Below are 21,058 nucleotides of genomic sequence, written 5' to 3' on the forward strand. Positions count from 1 at the left end.
AAAGGGAACACTTAGGACACTTTTAGTGGGAATGAAAACTAGTAAAACCCCTACAGAAAGAGAGTATGAAAAGTCCTCAAAAAACTAAAAGTAGACCTACATTTGATCCAGCAATCCCACTATGGGTTATCTACCCAAAGGAAAAGAAGTCACTTTATTAAAAAAGACATGTGCACCCAAATGTTTATTGCAGAACAATTCACAATTGCAAAGAAACTCAAGTGCCCATCAACTGGTGGATGGGCAAAGAAAATGTGGCATATATGCCAGACACAAAAAGAATGAAATAATGCATCCTGTGTGGAGTAGCTCAAGAATGGAAAACAAATAGTACATGTTCTCACTATGAAGTGAGAACTAAACACAGAGTCATGAAGTAGTGTAATGGACAATGAAAACTAAAAGGGGGGGCGGGGGAGTCTGCCTATCAGGGACAAAGTATATACTATTCTGAAGGGTACGCTGAAAAGCCCTGACTTCATTTATGTAACAGAAAACATTTATACCCTGTACATTTTTTGAAATTAAAAAAAAAAAGGGGGGGTGGGCAGCACATGTGCCTCAAAGGGGTAGGGCACCGGCCCCATATGCCGGAAGTGGTGGTTCAAACCCAGCCCCGGCCAAAAACCACAAAAAAATAAAAAATAAAGAGGAGTCCTTTAAAAAAAAAAAAAAAGGCAAATCAAACAGAAGCAAAGAGACATTACTACTGTTAGTCCTGCGCCATATGAAAACAGTTCTTCAGGCTGGAGGAAGAGCAGAAGAAAGAAATAGCAAGAAGTTAAGAGTTGGCAAAGGGGTATAAAATAGGTGAGCAAATAGAAGTTTTAAGACAACAATAATGTCTTATGTTTGTAACACATGTAAAGTAGAACAAATTAAAACAACAGTACAGGCCAGGAATGACTGCTCACACCTATAATCCCAGAACTTTGACAGGGAAGGTGGGAGTATTTTTTGAGCCTTCAAGAAATACTGGTATGGGAGACCAGCCCAAGCAACATAGTGAGATCCCCATCTCTATCAAAAATAGAGAAAATTAGCTGAGTGTGGTAGACAGAGTTTGCTACTCTTATCTAAGAAAAGTAGTATATAGATAGTATGAATTTGTTTTTGCTTTTTTAAATAGGTTACAGAAGGACAGGTCGTAAAACTTTAAAAGGTTATTTATGGAAGAGAAGGAAACAGGGAAAAGAGAAAGCAAAACAAGGTAAGGATTTTCTACCTTGTTCATAGACTTGACATTTAAAACCATGTAAATACTATATAATCATAAAAACTAAACCTTAAAAAGCAATCCCTAAAAATCAAAAGCTAAATGAAACAAACGAACCAAACCAACTTAGTGGCAAGGAGAGAAAAATTAATTCAAACAGCTTTAGTATACAAAAATTTGAGCACAAAGTAAGAAATATCCCAAGAACCAAAAAATATGTCAAATACATTTTAAGCTTTCTCAATAAAACTAGCCATGATAACTTGGAAACCCATAGCTCACTGGTTAGGGCATCAGCCAAATACACCAAGGTGGGTTTGAGCCCGGCCCGGTTAAAACAGTAACAACAGTGACAACTGCAACCAAAAAATAGCTAGGCATTGTGGAAGACCCCTGTAGTACCACCTACTAGGAGGCTGAGGCAAGACAATCACTTCGGCCTGTAAGTTTGAGGTTGCTGTGAGCTGTGATGCCATGGCACTCTACTGAGGGCAACACAGCAATACTGTCTCAAAAAAAAAAAAAGATAAATAAAATAAACTTCTAAATAAAAACGGAAAATTAATTTTTCATATTGTAAGGTAACACAGTAGAAGGGGAAGATATTCTTTATGTATCATTACTAAGCTACTTTTTACTTCTCATAAATGAAAAGTATTAGACCTAAAGTACTACCATCATGTATTACCTGTTACCAAGAAAGGCACTGAGTCCCAACTGCTCATTAAGACACAATCAGCTATCATGTACTTTCTAACAGAAGAACATATTTTTTAATACACCTAGTCTTTCCTCATGAAGAAAAAAAAAAAAAAATCAAACTCAGATCTGAAAAAGTCCCTATATCTAACTACCAGTTTATGAGAAATACACTTAAGAAATCAGAGACAAGGAAGGGGAAGGGAGGGGGGAGGTTTTGGTGGAAGGAGGATAATGGGTGGGGCCACATCTCCGGTGCATCTTAGAATAGGTACAGGCGAAACTTACTAAATGCAAAATACAAATGCCTACGTATAGTAACTAAGAAAATGCCATGAAGGTAGCTACGTTGAACAGTTTGATGAGAATATTTCAGATTGTATATGAAACCCGCACATTGTACCCCTTGATTGCACTAATGTACACAGCTATGATTTAACAATAAAAATAAATTGGGCGGCGCCTGTGGCTCAAGGAGTAGGGCGCTGGTCCCATATGCTGGAGGTGGCGGGTTCAAACCCAGCCCCGGCCAAAAAAACAAAAAACAAACAATAAAAATAAATAAATTAAAAAAAAAAAAAAAGAATTGAATAATCATTTCTTTAGAGATTAAGGTTTACATTTTTCAACTTCTTTAAACCTACATCTCTGTATATTCATTAATTTGAGGGACCATTACCTTAGCTTTCACCAATTTCAAATAATAAATAAAAAAAAAAAAAAGAAATTAGAGACAATAGAAATTTGACACTGGATATCTATTATTAAAGAATCTCTGGCTTGGGTGGTGCCTGTGGCTCAAGGAGTAGGGCGCTGGTCCCGTATGCCGGAGGTGGTAGGTGCAAACCCAGCCCTGGCCAAAAAAATAAAAAAAAAAAAAAAAAAAAAAGAATCTCTGGCTTATTTTTTAAGTGTAATAATAATAATTGTGTGTGTTTAAGGAGGCATTATCTTCAGCTACCCGATGAAATGTTTACAGATAAAATTACAGTGATGCATTGCTGAAAGACAGAATACATTTTGATTAATACAACACTAGATTTTGCTGTTGTGTGAATGTCATAGTTTATACTTACACAAACGTAGATTGGCAAGCTTGTCATATACCTAGGCTAGATGATAGAGTCACAGGCTAAAAACCTGAACAACATGTTGTTATACTAAATAGGCAGGCTATTATTAAATACAGTAAGATAGTATAAAAGATTTTAAGATCCAGGTGTGGTGGCTCATCCTACAACCCCAGCACTCTGGGAGGCCAAGGTAGGTGGACTGCTTGAGCTCATGAATTCAAGACCAGCCTGAGCTAGCACGAGATGCTGTCTCTAAAAATAGTCAGGCATTGTGGTGGGTGACTAAAGTCCCAGCTACATGGGAGGCTGAGGCAAGAGGACTGTTTGAGCCCAGAGTTTGAGGCTGTTGTGAGCTTAAGATGCCACGGCACTCTATCAAGGGTAACCAAGCGAGACTCTGTCTAAAAAAATAAATAAATAAAATAAATCTAAAACGCTCTGGGTGAGTCACTGAATTAAGTGGTGAGTGAATATAAAGGCCCAAGACATTACATTGCTGTAGATCTGAAGATATTTTATCATTTAGGTACATTAAATTTATATAAAAAATCTTAGTCTTTCTCCAGCAATAAATTAACTTCAGTTTAACATTTTTATGTTTTAACTTTGACTCTTTTGTTGTAATACTTAGCTTGAAATATTTACATTGTACAGCTATACAAAAAGATTTTCATTTAGACTACTTTGTTAAAAACTGAGACAAAAATACATACATTAGCCCAGGCCTATTACTGTCTTCCACATTCACATCTTGCCCCACAGGAAAGGTATTCAGGGGCAATAACAAGCACACAACTATCATCTCCTACAATAACATTGCCTTCTTCTAGAATAGCTCCTGAAGGACCTGTGGGAGGCTGTTGTGTGGTTATTAACATTTTTTCTCAAGTAGAGGAAGAACATGCTAAATGATAAAAAGTATAGAAAACTTATAAACTAGTAATATAGTTATTTATTATCATTATCAAGTATTAAATAGTGTGCACTGTGTATATCATTAGCTGATAGGAATTTTTCAGGTCCACTGTAATCTTACAGAACTAACAATGCATGTAGTATGTAGAGTCTGTCATTAAACAAAATGTCACCGTGTAGAACATGACTATAATGTGTGGGATTCATTTTTAACTTACATGGGAGGAAGGATGTGGGTGAGGGAAAATAAGATTGAATACAAAGTAGGCACTGGTAAAGCTGGGTTATAGGAACAAAGACGTGTGGCTTCTTTTCTACTCTGGTTCTATTCCATGGTTTATATTAATTTTGTGTGTAAAGGTCAATCCTAAATATGGTTTTGAAATGTTTTAATGTCAATACCTTAGGTATCCTCATGTAAACTTCTCTTCCCAGTTATCTTTCCAGAAATATATAAAGTAATAAAATAAAAAAATCAAATTTCTCTTTTAAGAAAATACTGCAATGTACAGATCACATTTTGATCCTGATTCAAAAAAACAAATTTTAAAAATGTATTTAGAAAAAGAAACACTTGAACTCTGAACAGATATTTTGTAATAGTAAAGATTGTTCTTAATATAACCATAATTATCTTAGAATTTAAAATATGAATGCTTTTTTTTTAAAGACAGAGTCTTACTTTGTCACCCTCGGTAGAGTGCTATGGAGTCACAGCTCACAGCAACCTAACCTCCAAGCTCTTAGGCTTAGGCAATTCTCTTGCCTCAGCCTCCTGAGTAGCTGGAACCACAAGCGCCCACCACAATACCCGGTGGTCCCAGCTACTCAGGAGGCTGAGTTTGAAACCACCACCCTCGGTATATGGGGCCGGCACCCTACTCACTGAGCCACAGACACCACCCTGAATGCTTATTTTTATAGTTATAAATTCAAATGTGTAGAGATGAAATGATGCCTAGGATTGGTTTAAAAATAATCTTGGTAATGGGGAGAATGGCTGAGGATATAAATGAAGCTATAGTTGCTGTGGGAACTGATAACTGCTCATGGGTTCACAGGGGTTATTAGACTACTACAGTCCCTACTTTTACCTGTTTGACCTTTTTTATAATGAAGATTACATCATTCCTTGTCTTTAAACTCTTTTAAATGGTTGCTAACCTGCCAAGGTTCCCCCATAAGTTGGCAAATGCCTTCATGCCTTCAACTCTCATATTCCATGTTTTACAATTCCCTTCAGTCTTTCCATAGGCCTTTCTTGCTGTCTGTTTCTGAACCTTGCCCAATTCACTCCCACCTCTAGTGTTTCATGTATTCTTACTTCCTCACTTCACTCAGGTCTCTTAGCAAAATCACTACGCCTTTGAGGTTTCTCTAATCCACTTATTATCTACATCACGCCATCAAACAACCTACATCCTTACTCTGCTTTATTTTCCTTCATTGCACTGACAATACCTGAAATTTTATATAATAATTATCTTGTTTGTTGCCAGAGTCCCTCTTTAGCATGGAAACAATGTGGAAAACAACTCTGCTTATCTTTCTTCTGATTTAATACATTCTCAGCACTTAGAAATGACATTAAATAAATATCCACATTCAAGAGTTAATAAAAATGTTTCATCAAGGAATGTTGCATGAGAGGAGTCAGGGCAGCAAAAGCAAAACAAAAACAAAACTTCTAGCTGCTTCTTAAATTTCCTTCCTTGCCAAACACTAAGGCCAGAAACTTGAAAGGACTTCAAAAGTACATTTATGTGAGCACATATACACAAGCTGCATTACTTTTAAGAAAAAAAAAACAAAACACTTGAAACATTTTATGGCAAATTATATAAGCACACATTAGTAAGGTTAGAGATAGCAGGCTTCAATAATACTTTAGAAATATAAATTAAATGAGACTGAAGTCTACAAATAGCCTACTGATACAATGGAAACATGAAGTTACAAAAATGTTTAAATGTAAACTTTAAGGAAGCTAAAGATAATATTCTGTATCACACAGAAGCTGACTGAATATGTAATTATATGGAAGTTATATTTAGTTATAAATTAAGACCTCAAGAAACACTACTGTATCAAACATTATATGATTTCTTGGTTGTAATAATTAATTTGACAGTGAGTCTAATGACTGCTAAATCTGCTTAGAAAAATCTTTCCTGTCAAACTCATACAGGTTAAAAAACTCAAATACAGGTTAAAAAACTCAAGATTCGGGCCAGCGCCTGTGGCTCAGTCGGTAAGGTGCCGGCCCCATATGCTGAGGGTGGCGGGTTCAAACCCAGCCCCGCCGAACTGCAACAAAAAAAATAGCCGGGCGTTGTGGCGGGCGCCTGTAGTCCCAGCTGCTCGGGAAGCTGAGGCAAGAGAATTGCGTAAGCCCAAGAATTAGAGGTTGCTGTGAGCCGTGTGACACCAGGGCACTCTACCAGAGGGTGGTACAGTGAGACTCTGTCTCTACAAAAAAAAAACCTCAAGATTCAAATCTATGCAAAACTTGCAATCCGATGCCATAATTGTCATTGTAATCATCTGAGATTCTTTTACTCTTCCATAGTTGGCGCCTGTGGCTCAGTGGGTAAGGCGCCGGCCCCATATACCGAGGGTGGTGGGTTCAAACCCGGCCCCGGCCAAACTGCAACCAAAAAATAGCCGGGCGTTGTGGCGGGCGCCTGTAGTCCCAGCTACTCAGGAGGCTGAGGCAAGAGAATCGCTTAAGCCCAGGAGTTGGAGGTTGCTGTGAGCTGTGTGAGGCCACGGCACTCTACGGAGGGCCATAAAGTGAGACTCTGTCTCTACAAAAAAAAAAAAAAAAAAAAAATCTTGTGATAAAATCTGAACGGTTTTCTAATAAATCCAACTCAGTAATCAAAAATAAAAGCACAGAAGAAAATCTTACAGCTGTTGTATATCTAAGGCAAGAATGTGCACAAGCCCTATTTTTAAAAATAAGTGGAAGTTTGTGAAAACTTCCTAACGGGTACATCAATAGACAATCAGGAAAAATAGCAGTTAACTAATTATTGAGGGATTTTAAAGAAGGAAAAATTTTAAAGTATTCACTTACTAGCTCCGCTTCCAATTGTTCTATGGAAAAGTTGTGACATCCGAGGACCAAGAGGACCAAACAGGTGAGGAGGAAGACCCCTGGCCTCTAACAGAGCTAAAGAGAAAAGAAGGGCAGGGGGAAGAGTTGAGTTGATTTAATACAACTGATGCTATCTAAAAAAAAGTTAAGCAACTGATTCATCTCAATTAATTGACTTAGCCAATTATTACTTTCCATTCTGAACTTTAAGCTACATTAAACTTTTAAGAACACCCTAATGTATTAATGTAATTAATATAAATTAAAATATACATGTGCTAGCTCCAAGTATGATTTAAAGAGAAATAATCAAATGGGGCTATGTAAATAGCCCAAGAAAAGCTCAAGGTTGGCTGGGCCCAGTGGCTCACACCTGTAATCCTAGGAGGACGAGGCTTCAGGTAGACTGCTTGAGCTTAGGAGTTCAAGACCAGCCTAAGCAAGAATGAGACCCCTGTCTCTACCAAAAATAGAAAATCCAGCCTGGCCTTGTGGGTGCCTATAGTCACGACTAACGAGGGAAGCTGAGGCAACAGGATCACTTGAGCCCCAGAGTATGAGGATGCTGTGAGCTATGATGCCTAGCACTCTATGGGACAAAAAAAGTGAGACACTGTCTCAAACAAAAAAAAAAAAAAAAAAAGAAAGAAAGAAAAAGAAATGCTCAGGGTAAATATATATTTTGAAGAGATTATTATAGTAAATGCCTTGGTCCTGTTTTCTCTCTGACATCATTTCTCAATTAGATATTGATCATGAAACCCTCTACAAACATATGAAAATGGTACATTTTTAATCAGTTTAATATACAATTTTTTTTTTGTCAGTAACAGTGTTTTAATCAGTTCCAGAAAGTGAGAAAAACTATGTGTTCATAAAAGTCCTAGTCGAAAAAGAAAAGGTAGTAAGTTCTCCCAAGAACTTAAGAGCTATCTGAAACTGACTTACTGCTGATAAGCCTTGCACTGGAGATCTATTAACCAGTAATCTGAAATAAAAATATATCTCCCGCCATTTGTAAAGATTACATCTACAATATAAGGCTGCTTTTTATAAAAGTATTTACAGCACTGAAAAATCTAAAGTTTGAAAGAGTTAAACAAAAAGACAAAGAACATGGCCAAAAAACACCTTACTAGATGCATTCCTATTATCAGGCACTAGAGAACAATGTATTAAGCTATCCCTATTTCTTAATTTATTACTAAAATCAACTGCACATGTAACAACAATAAAGAAAAAATTTTAAAACAAAGGCTATGTAAAGCTCTGTCTAGTTAAAATAGTAACAGTGAAGAGAAAGAGAGCTCATCTTCTAATTCTAAGTCATCAAATTGCCATAAAGAAAAAGAAGTCTGGAGGTATAGACACTGATAGATTATGTTCAAATGAATTTATTTGAATTAATCTCAATGAAGAACTGTAGTAACAGGCAGCCCACCATAATTTTTTCTTATAGGCTCCATAGCTGTCTTTACCTTGTAATCGTCCCATCTCAGAATCATCTGATTCACTCTCCCCAGAGGTGGTCATGCCAACAGCCCCTGCAACAGAACTAGAGGCTGGGGGTGAGGGATGGGGGGGTGGAGGGGCAGGGGGATGTAGAAGGTGAGGGTTAGGAGATGAGCACTTAAACTCATTATATCTGGCTTATCTTAAGAAAGAAAAATCAAAGTTTTGTGGACCACAACAAATACAGACAATTAAACATGCTCAGCTGCTCTTCTAGACTTCATCCTGTAGCTTTCAGAAGCAAAAGGATAGCTCAACCACTTTAGTATTAAACAGCAAACACAACTTTTGGATTTCACTCATACATGGCTTTTGACAAATTTCTTAGGCCTTTGAAAGTGCTCTTGAATGAAGTTCTTGTCCTGAACTCCTCTACCCAAGGTCAATAAAGACAATATGGCTAAAACCACTGTAATATTTATTAGACAGAAAATTAGTCACAAAAATAATCACAAACAAAATTGACATTTGAGGAAATGTTCTATGTTGATGTGTGCCTTCTAAGTCTGCTTTACTCCTGGACTTTGCACTTGATACAATCACTTATATCTGGTTTCTCTCATTTCAAGAGCACAAAAAGATATTACAACTAATAGATGATGGCAAAATGTTGCTCAAGTATGAAAGAGAGGGCAATAAGATGCAAAAGTACTGTAGAATAAAGAGGACATTACAACCCCAAAATGTTATCCTGAACAAAAAAAGTCTAAGCTAATGGAAGTATTATGAATTTGAATAGGAGGTGAAAATATTTTCCTGTAAAACTAGGGTTTTTTGCCTCTAAGTGTCTATTGAATTCTAAAGTACTTTTTTTTATCCACAAAGACAACAGATCTACGTATGATGACGTAATCCACAATACCCTACACCCTGTATACTCCACAGATGACAGAATGCAAACCAGGAAGTATATTTCTGTCAGTACTATTAAAGAGGCATGTGAATAATGTGAATATAAAATCTTCTCTGAAGAAGAGATGCTAACACAGCCATCAACTCTGCATTTTCCAATACTTTTCATCACACACCATTAAGTATTTTCCATAACTTTACTGGGAGTTTTAGAAAATTCTTCTAACAATCTATGATTTTAGGGTTAGCAAATTATGGCCCAAAAGCCAAATCCAGTATACTACATGGTTTTATAAATAGTATTTCATTAGAACATGGCTGTACTTATTCATTTACATCTTGTCCACAGCTGCTTCAGCGTTACCACCATAGAATTGAGTACTTGCAACAGAAACCCCATAAAGAATTTACTATCAGGCCTTTTACAAAAAATGTTGGCAATCACCATCTCTAAGGTTTAGAATTAGAACTACACATTAACCAGAAATGCTAATGTTAAAGGGTATCAAGGTTTGGCCAAATCTGTTCTTTTGGTGAAAATAAATAAATTAACCCATAACTTCACACTACAATGCTACTTATAGGTAGCATTTATCAAATGCTTACTATATGCAGCCATTGTCTGTAAGTTTCCTTATGACTTAACAAAGAGTTATAAGCTTCATCATGTACCTGAGGAAACTGAGGCTTTGTAACTTTTGTACTTGCCCAAGGTCAGAGAGCTAGCAATGGATCAAAAGATTTGAACTCAAGCAGTCAGGTTTCACAGATTTTTACCTTAAGAGCTATACAACTCTAACATATTCTTGAACAGAAATAAATACAATTATTTCTTCAAATTATTCAGAAACCCTGTTAACCTCCCCCCACAAAAAAAGGCTCTTTAACTTTTAAGCTCAGGAGTTTGAGGTTGCTGTGAGCTGTGACGCCACAGCACCCTACTAAGGGTGAATGGTGAGACTCTGTCTCAAAATAAATAGATAAATAAATAAACCAAAACCTCACTTAGTTAAGGTAATGCTGGTTTGAGTTATCACAGTATCTAAATGATTTTATTTTAAAATGCTCTACAGCTCTAAAACCATAGATTTCTACCTTATGTATAAAGTTTGCAATGAATATCTCAAATTACATCACCACAAAGCCATTAATTAAACAAGACATAAAACCTATTAAAAGCACACGACAAAGAGCTGCTGACGTTCTATTACAGGGGAGTCCTGATCTTTAGGGAGCCACAGAACCATTACGAGCAGGCACAAGGGACTGATTTTTAATGAAAATGGGGTGCTGGTTTTGCCAGAAATTAGTTGTACTTAAAGAAAAGTCATATTAAATATATTATATAAATATATTAAAGTTATATTAACTAATAAAATATATATTAGTTATATAAAAGAAAAGGATCTTTAGCCAAGTGTTAGGCATTTGTCCGCTACAGTTGCTTTCAAGTATGTTCTCTAAATTTAATTAACAGTAGAGAACTGTCTGTTTAAAGTCATACAGATAAGAAATGTAAAAATCAATGGTAGTCAACTACGAAGTTCTTTAATCAATCTCCTTGCTTGTGCCCAACTGGGCACATGTATCAAAATTTGTTTTTCCGGAGTCAAATATATAAAAATACTATCAACAGGCAAACTTCAGTGTAAGATGTCCAGTAGTATAAATTTTTTAAAACAGATATGTCTCCTGTTTAGCTTATAATATATATTTCAGTGAAAACAATGGGGAAAATGTTTAAATCAGAATGCAGAAATTCTGTTATTGAGTGTCAAGTTTTTATACTTTAACTGATGTGAAATGTCTTACACAGAAAGCAAAGATAAAATATTAAAAAGCTCCAAGGGAAAGTATAGGCTTGTTAAAAGAGACTAAAAAAAATTTCTTTTTAAGTTAGAAAGCTCATATAGTTAGATATTACTTGCCAGGAACTGGTAAAAGTTTACCAGATGCATACTGTTCACCGGAAACAATATGAAGATTGTTTTGTTGAAGTATTACAAAAACACTAAAGGCCAGAAGACGGTTATTAACCAAGTACTTATGCTTCAATATCAGCACTAGAATATTGTAATATAGTAGCAATATAATTTACAGTAGTATTAAACAAAAGTCTACATAACTGGGTTACTTTCTTTTTACCATTGAACCCTGATCGTTTGTTGTGAAATTATAAATATTCTCAATGAAAACATAGGTGTCAGAACTTGGCCTATTTTTCCTTGTCATTCTATTATTTTGCAAGTATAAGAAAGACCACTTGATTCCCTATTTTAGCATCTCTAATATTTTTGCAAGAGTTCATCAACACTACAAAGGGCTGCATAGCTATGATTAAATCCCAAACTAAAAATGCACAGTAGTCTGTATTTGGCTCTTGGGACGATGCAGCAAACACATCTTTCAATTTCAAAGACTAGCATTTCTTAACGAAGAGCTAATATGGTAAGGCTTGAAGAGAATTTAAGGCTCCATATTATATCATACTACAGAATAATCCAGCAGGGACATCCTCACTAACTTTTCTAAATGTTAACAATGCTGGCGGCTTGGCACCAGTAGCTCAGTGACTGGAGCCCATCACATACACCTATACCTATTAGGGTGCCTACATACATACTAGGGCCTACCACATACACCCAGACTGGCAGATTCTAACCTGGCCTGGGCCTGCTAAACAGTGACAACTACAACAACAACAACAAAAAAAAAAAAAAAAAAAAATTAGCTAGGCAATGTGGCAGGCGCCTGTAGCCCTAGCTACTTGTGAGGCTGAGGCAAGAGAAAGGCTTAAGCCCAAGAGTTGGAGGCTGCTGTGAGCTGTGATGCCACCGCACCCTATTCTAAAGGTGACAAAGTGAGACTCTGTCTCAAAGAAAAAAAAAAAAAAACAATGCTGGCAAAGTTAAGGTGATAGGGCAAATTTGCCTCAAGATGGAGCAAGACTGGCTTGGTGCCTGTAGCTCAAGTGGCTAGGGTGCCAGCCACATACACTGGAGCTGGGGGGTTTGAATCCGGCCTGAGCCCACCAAGCAACAATGACAACTACAATCAAAAAACAGCTGGGTGTTGTGGTGGGCGCCTGTGGTCCCAGCTACTTGGGAGGCTGAGGCAAGAGAATAACTTGAGCCCAAGAGTTGGAGGTTGCTGTGAGTTGTGACGCCACCACACTCTACCAGGAGTGACAAAGTGAGACTCTGTCTCAAAGAAAAAAAAAAAAAAAAAGAAAAGAAAAAAACAATGCTGGCAAAGTTAAGGTGATAGGACAAATTTGCCTCAAAATAGAGGAAGGCTGGCTTGGTGCCTATAGCTCAAGCGGGTAGGGTGCCAGCCACATACACAGAGCTGGCGGGTTCGAATCCAGTCTGGGCCCGCCAAACAACAAGAACTACAACCAAAAAACAGCTGGGCGTTGTGGTGGGCACCTGTGATCCCAGCTACTTGGGAGGCTGAGGCAAAAGAATCGCTTGAGCCCAAGAGTTTGAAATTGCTGTGAGCTGTGATGGAACAGTACTCTACAGAGGGTGACAAAGTGAGACTCTGTTTCAATAAAAAAATAAATAAAATAAAATAAATACTAGAAAATAATTTAACACTGTAAGTAAATAATGAAGAGATCAAGTCAGTCTTTTTGAAAGTATAAAAACAAACTTATGTTTCAAATTAAAAATAGAAACTATAGAAGCACTTTCTGAGAGTGGATACTTGTGAAAGGTGTACTATGTCCATGAACTCATATACTCTACACTAAATTAAATGTTTGTATGTTTAAGTTCCCATTTTACATGTGGAGAAACTAAAAGTACGTTATATGACTATTAAGTGATTCACTTCTCTCAAAATACCTTTTTTTTTTTTTAATGCAGAGACAGAGTTTCACTTTATCAAACACGATTGAGCACCATGCCATCACACAGCTCATAGCAACCTCCAACTCCTGGGCTTAGGTGATTCCCTTGCCTCAGCCTCCCGAGTAGCTGGGACTACAGGTGCCCGCCACAACACCCGGCTTTCTTTTTGTTGCAGTTTGGCCGGGGCTGGGTTAGAACCTGTCACCTTCAGTATATGGGGATGGCACCCTGCTCACTGAGCAGAGACTGGGCCCTCAAAATACTTTCTCAAGACACCAAAGAAGGAACTTGTATAATCCATAGGGGACCCATTCTCCAAAATGTAATAAAGCCAATGCTCCTGTAATACCAGTGAACTTGTACCTTTTATAACAAACTTGGAAAACACCTACACTGTGATTCCAAATAAGACTGACAGCGTAACAACACATTTGCCAATTCAAAAGGGGGGGGCGGGGAGGGCGCATGAATGGCAAGAAAACAAAACCAAATAAAGTTTTTAGGAGAGCTGAGCCAGATCTCTGGAAGCTTTTAGAATAACGAATTAAGAATAAAACTTTATATCTCACTCCCTCAACCTAGCCTTCAACTATATCTACATTTATTAAACAAACTCTTGTTACCACAGGGAAACAGAATAACATAGCTTTTAGAAATGTGCACTTGACCTTGATTTCAGAAGTCATACATCCTAGCTTGTAACCCTGGGAAAGTTGGACTACCATAGGTCATGGTTTTTCCTCATCATAATAGCGCTCAGATCTCAGCAGGTTATTGTAAATATTAAGTGAGAATATACATAAAGTGCAAAATACTCTGTCTGCAATATAGCACATACTCTATATAAACACCTTCAAACACATTCAGCAGCTCCATTTGTCATCCATTTGGGAAATACCCTACTTCCATATTCAGACTTGAAGTAAACATTAAAAGACTGGGGGAAAGAATGTACAACACCAGGATGGCCTGTGTGTCATGAATAGCTTCAATGAGCTGCACATAAAATGGACTTTCTAAATATCTACCATTTAATCCTTCAGGGAACAATTCTGGGGAAAAAGATATGGGAATAAAACTCTTCCACCAGAAGACATGCTGTAATGTAACTTATCATATAAAACTGATAGCAGCAAAAAATGCTAAGATGGACAGGATGAGAAGGTAACAGTAGTAAGCCAAAATCTTCTAGACAAACTATGACATATGATCAACCGCTGACATTAAAGACAACTAGCACATATTCTAATATGAAACAACAATACATGAAATAGCTTTGTTCAAAAGTTAAGTACACGCCTACATTTAAACCTGTGTTACTGTCCTGAGATTCATACCCATGAGCAAGTAATGATGAACTGGAACATTTTTATTATATACTGTGAATTTAAATGGACTACTGTAAATTCTAGTCACTATATGAAAAGCTTAAACAGGAAAGAGTTTACTCCCTCCTAGGAGTTATCTTAATGCAATTAGCACAAATTTGGATTGGACAATTTAAAAACAATGACAAATCCAGCTAATCAGAATGCCAAACCTATGGAGTAAAACAAATAGAACAATAAGTTTATTTGACAGTAACATCTAGTGTATTTCTTTCCTCGCCTTCTCTTTGAATATATCTATAAAAGATAGAAATGCATTTTAGAGCTATCAATCTACCTGCAGCCCCTTGGGGAGTTTCATCTGTCCGTGCAGCTGAAGAATTTACTGTCTCCTGGTTGCTTTCAGGGTCTGCCATTTTCTCCTGTCGACGAGCTTCAGCTGCTCCTCTTTTGCCCAGGCCAGAGCCTCGCCGACTATAACAGAAAAATGTCATCACAGGCAGCATTACCAGTGAACCAGGAGCAACGTATAGACAACACAAAGCTCAAATTCATAGAGCACAAAGCCAGTTTCTTCTTGTTAAATAAAAATTGTTGCAGAAAAATCACTATGTGTAACAACCAAGACTTTGTACATTTAAAATTCTTCCATGTTATATTGCATTTACAATGCAAGCTTTTGTGTTTCTAGATGTTGTCATCCTTAGAGCAGAAATGATTTTTAAACACTTCCAAATAAATGGAAAAGTGACTCCTCCTGCAGAGAAAATTCAATTCATTTAAAACAGAGCACCACTTCCAGGGTAAAGAGTGAATCAATATACAACAGGCTTACAGACTAACACGAACAATGGGAAGAGGAAAGGGGAGAAAAGAAGAAAGGAGAAAAATTATCATCACCTAAATTCCAGATTACCTAAATCACCCAAAAATGGCTAAGCTAATGTGAATAATAACTACGTTCTTCAAAATAATGAATTATGAAGTTAATGTTAAATCAATACAGATGGCCTTTGAGAAGATGCCTGGTGAAGACACAGTCACAGAACAAGGAATATAGAAAATAGAATGATCACATTTCTCATAAAGTAAATTACATTTAATAGACAATGACATTTTTTCTATTTTGACTGAGAAACCAGGAAGCAAATTAGGTAGAAACAAAGACTCTCCCCCGGCTAGGCCCCATTGGTGGTTAGGGCTCCGCGGCCACATACACCAAGGCTGGCAGGTTCAAATCCGGCCCAGGCCTGCTAAACAACAATGACAATTCCAACAACAAAACAAATAGCTGGGTGTTATGGCAGGTGCCTGTACTTCCACCTACTTGGGAGGGTTAAGGGAAGAGAATCACTTTAGCCCACGAGTTTGAGGTTGCTGTGAGCTGTGATAACACAGCACTCTACCAAGGGCGACACACACACACACACACACACACAAAAAAAAAACCTCCCTAAAATTATTACAACTTGTTAGTATTTAAACCCCAAATTTCCTTAAGAAATGTAAAAACCTACTACTAATTAAAACCTACTATTTATTAATTAGAATAAAGTCTCACTACTACAACAAAATGAGATGCCACCTAGTAAACAAGGAGCAGGTGAAACTGACATGTAGAAGAAAAGGAGGCAAAGAATGGCCAGAAAGAGAATTGTAACACTAGATTACAGACTTCACATACAACTTAAAATTAATTTTCAAACACAGTGAATTCAGTTTATATCTCAAACTACAAAGGGTTAGCGAATACGACTCAGTATTTGTCACAAAATAGAACAAAAATACTGAAAACCTGGGCGGCACCTGTAGTTCAGTGTGTAAGGACACCGGCCACATACACTGAGAATGGTGGGTTCAAACCCAGTCCGGGCCAGCTAAAACAGCAATAACAACTGCAACAACAACAAAAATAGCCAGGCGTTGTGGTAGGCGCATGTTGTCCCAGCTACTTGGGAGGCTGAGGCAAGAGAACCACTTAAGCCCAAGAGTTTGAGGTTGCTGTGAGCTGTGACAACACACCACTCTACTCAGGGCAACAGCTTGAGACTGTTTAAAAAAAAAAAAAATTTTTTTTTTTTTTTTTTGAAACTAAGAAATTTCCTCAGAGATTGTCATAGAAGTTTTGCTAAGAAACTTTGAAAGCACACAAGTATACAAACTCCAGATATTTAAAAAATTTAAAGAAATAAAAAGTAAGGATTTATAGCATCAAAGATACACTTCTTAAAATTTGTTTATGTATGTTATTATTGTAACAAGAGTAATCAAAATAGATGATGGTGGAAGACTAAAAAAGCTGCTAAAACCTTTCTACTAACCTGAGTCATAGCAGAGAAAAGGCAAACTAAAATCAGCCCCCCCACCCCCCATCACTCATTTTTAACACATTCAGTAGAGACAAACCATGGTCATGCACCACATAATCAGTTTCTGTCAATGAAGGACCATGGCAAAAATAGTGGTGGTCTCATTAGATTCTATAGCTTACGATACCTTTTTGAGGACTACATATACGTTTAGATACACGAAAAGTTGACATTTGTTACAACTCCCTTCAGTACTCAATATAGTAACATACTATACAAGCATGTAACCTAGAAGCGATAAGACTACTACTCTACTATCTGGCTTTGTGTGGAGGCTACACTATCAATTTTGTGTAAATACATTCTGTAACATTCACAAAATGGCCAAACATGTTCTCAGAACATGTCTCCCTCCCTCATTGTGCTATCCAAGAGTGAACATATGAAAGAAGCAGAACTCAGATCTGGCTATTGAATGAATAGCAGAGTTAAGGGCATTTAGACAACTGACCAAACCTGAAAACTTTTACCTTTTACCTAAGATTCTCAATCAGTTAATAAAGGTTTATGAAAAAATGAACTGTATCACATCAAAAGTAGCTAATTGTGAAAATGAGATCCACATAAACTGGGAGAAAACAGGAATTGGGAGATGTGAAAGAACCCATACAAAACCTACTTTGTCTCGAGAAGGTGCAATGTAAAATAAAAATTGAGCACATTTTGCCCCTCATCCATTAAACATAATTACTGGTGCCAATACTTTTAAAAACTAATTAGGCAATATGACAGCCATTAATACAGGCATCCCTTTTGATTCATTAATCACAGTACTGGTAAATTTACCTATCTTTTAAAAATCAACAACCCAAGTTTAAATAAAGATAATCATTAGAGGACAGTGCCTATGGCTCAGTGAGTAGGGTGCTGGACCCATATACTGAGCGTGGCGGGTTCGAACCCAGTCCCAGACAAACTGCAACAAAGAAATAGCTGGGCATTCTGGTGGGCACCAGTAGTCCCAGCTACTCTGAAGGCTGAGGCAAGAGAATCGCCTAAGCCCAAGAGCTGGAGGTTACTGTGAGCTGTGACGCACGGCACTCTACGGAGGGTGACAAAGTGAGACTCTGTCTCAAAAAAAAAAAAAAATAATAATAATAATAATAATAATAATAATGATCACTGGAGATTTATCTGGCAGACTAAACTCTGAAAAAAAAAAAACTACTGGCAATGACTCTAGAAGCAGAATAGCAACATAGGAAAAGGAAGAAATACCAAAAAATAGCATAATTCAAAAACAGCATGATTCAAACTTAGTAAAAAGATGTACATAAATGCTGGAGAAGAATTCACAAAGATAATACCAGTTACATTAGAGAAAATATTCAAGATTCAAGTAAAAAAATATTTCACTTCACTAATTAAAAAAAAAAACCTTATGGAGTTCAGGATTGAAATTTGAACGTATCTAAGCATCATAAGATAAATGAACTCATCACAACCTTAAAAAGCCAAATTATTACCTGGTACTAGCACAGGAGCCCGTGGTCTTTTGGCGTGTGCTCCGCCTCAAACTGGGGAGCTCAGCAGGTGGAGATTCACTGCGCTTCTTGGTAGATTTTCTTAAACCTACACGAGAAACGTAAAATTTTATCAAAACAAGTTATCATGAATTAGAAACTACTAAATTTCTCAGGTCATCATCTTACTTATAAGACTACAGAATCTTTTCATGGCTTCTCCAGCCACAGAATATTTTACTTCCATAATTTGACTTTACTCAGCCTATTCATAATGGAAACACAAATGGTATTTAACACTTTTTTCAGGAACAGTCTTTTAACAGTGGCTAGATTGAGCTTGATCATACCACGCAGGGTCCCACCTCTCCCAACTCATCTTCCTTCAAAGTTTCTGTATTTCACCTCCTTTGATTCCGTTCTCCACTAACTATAAAAGCCAAGGAATTTTTCTGTACGTTCTATTTCAAGAATTTACTAAATTTCATTAAATCTACTAAATTTATTACACTGTTCTTACACTTTCCCATTTCAGTTAGTATATAGGGCTCATCAGTAAGCTTATAAGAGAACAAAATAGATAATTCCACTTATCACCAAGGAATATACACTGTAACTGAAGATCAGAATGCACAAGGTATATGATATTGTGTAATTGGGAGAAAAAAATCAAGTAAACTATACACATTATTCTTCAAACAAACTAATGCCTTTACAGGGCTAATAGATTGCAAGAAATAGCAACTGTTTATTAAATTTATTATTTGATGAATGAGAAAGCCATGATAGCATCCATCTATCCTCCCTCAACCATAATAGTAATGTTATCAGATATGATAACATTCTGAATAGTCAGATATACCTAAACACCTCCAATAGTGAAAGGTCTCAAGAGTCAACAATCCTATTTCCATAAGAACTACAACATTATCTTAACTTTTTCAGAGATCAATTAATTACAAAATTGGTCTTGGTCACTTACTTTCTTCCAGGAAGTTTTGCTGATAATTTTTGGCTATTTCATTGGTATAAAGGGGAATGTTAAGTTCTTTACTCCTTTGATGTTGTTAAAAGCATCAGTAAAGAGTCTGGGAGGTAAGTGGTAAAAAAGGATTCTAGACATCTTGATCTTTTAGATTCTTAATTTAAAACTTAACTTTAGGGCTGGGCGAGGGGGCTCGGGCGTGTAATCCCAGAACTTGGGAGGCCAAGGTGGGTGGATTGTCTGAGCTCACGGGTTTGAGACCAGCCTAAGCCAAGCGAGACCCCATCTCTAAAAATAGGCAGATGTAGTCACTCTTGGGAGGCTGAGACAAGAGAATGGCTTGAGCCCAAGAGTTTGAAGTTGCTGTGAGCTATGATGCCACAGCACTCTACTGAGGGTGACAAAGTGAAACTCTGTCTCAAAAAACAAACAAAAAAAAAACAAAAAACTTCATTTTATTCAACTTGACATGTCTTAACAGCATGTATAAGGAAAGCTGCTAAGGCTCTGGGCCCATAGCACTATGGTTACAGTGCTGGACACATACACTGAGGCTGGCGGGTTAGAACCCAGCTGGGGCCAGCTAAACAACAGTGATGACTGCAACAAAAAAATAGTTGGGCATTGTGGTGGGCACCTGTAGTCCCAGCTACTTGGGAGGCTGAGGCAAAAGAATCGCTTAAGCCCAAGAGTTGGAGGTTGCTGTGAGCTATGACGCCATAGCACTCTACCAAGGGCAAAATAGCGAGACTTGGTCTCAAAAAAAAAAAAAAAAAAAATTAAAAAGAAAAACTTATGTATCGTTTAAACATCTAAATCACATCTTTTGGGACATTCTTCAAAAAATTTTGATGAAATTATTTAGACACCTGAAATCAACATAAAAGAATCAAAGAACTGAATCATTAATTGGGAAAAGATTGACTTAACATTTTCTAAAACTACATTTTCATTTTTAGATTAATTTTCTACATGGCATATTGTCAGAATGAATTGATATGATCATATGCCTGGGTATCCACACTTGTCCCCTGAGACAGACATGGCACAAAGATAGATCAACGGGGCTACTTTAATATGTGTAGCTAAGTAGTACCACTATTTTTAAAAAATTATAAAATCATTTTTAAATATTTCAGAAAACATTAAAATGCATTTGTCTATGTGAATTGTGCAGCTAAGTTAAAGTACACTAAAAAAAATGTATAGTTTAGAGAGAGAAAAAAAAGTCCAAGTGTAGTCTACATTAAAATATTTGGGGTAAAGGAACCCACAAGTTTCCCTTATGACAAAGCAGACTGCATTACTGAACTATTACTTAGTTCTTCATTCATGAGATAATAAAATGCCTTTATACATATATATTATATAGTAATGGACAAACTTTCAGTACAAACTTTCACATGTATTTACTGATATTCAAAATAAAATATTCAAATTAATATATTATGGGCCACTGCTATACTGATGATTTAAGATAACAGTATACTGCCAGGCACAGTGGCTCACACCTGTAATCCTAGAACTCTGGGAGGCCCAGGAGGGTTGATTGCGTGAGCTCACGGTTTTGAGACGAGCCTGAGCAAGAGCACAACCCCAGCTCTAAAAATAGCCAGACATTGTAATGGGCACCTGTAGTCCCAGCTACTCTGGAGGCTAAGTCAAGAGAATTTGCTTGAGCCTAGGAGTTTG

The 21,058-nt window shown here is 36.9% G+C and overlaps 1 protein-coding gene across 22 annotated transcripts in view; it reads right to left on the bottom strand.

Moving 5' to 3' along the window:
* TRIP12 (thyroid hormone receptor interactor 12) overlaps positions 1-21,058 on the bottom strand; it is a 147,880-nt gene that overhangs the window by 57,225 nt on the left and 69,597 nt on the right. For all 22 annotated transcript variants that reach the window (XM_053596386.1, XM_053596385.1, XM_053596400.1 and 19 more), the window contains 4 exons: positions 18,385-18,490; positions 14,887-15,023; positions 8,482-8,565; positions 6,983-7,078 (listed from right to left, as the gene is read on the bottom strand). In XM_053596386.1, the coding sequence (XP_053452361.1) occupies positions 6,983-7,078; positions 8,482-8,565; positions 14,887-15,023; positions 18,385-18,490 (423 nt within the window). The remainder of the gene's footprint in view (positions 1-6,982; positions 7,079-8,481; positions 8,566-14,886; positions 15,024-18,384; positions 18,491-21,058) is intronic.

This window comes from Nycticebus coucang, chromosome 7 (assembly GCF_027406575.1).
Source record: "Nycticebus coucang isolate mNycCou1 chromosome 7, mNycCou1.pri, whole genome shotgun sequence".
NCBI classification, from domain to species: domain Eukaryota; kingdom Metazoa; phylum Chordata; class Mammalia; order Primates; family Lorisidae; genus Nycticebus; species Nycticebus coucang.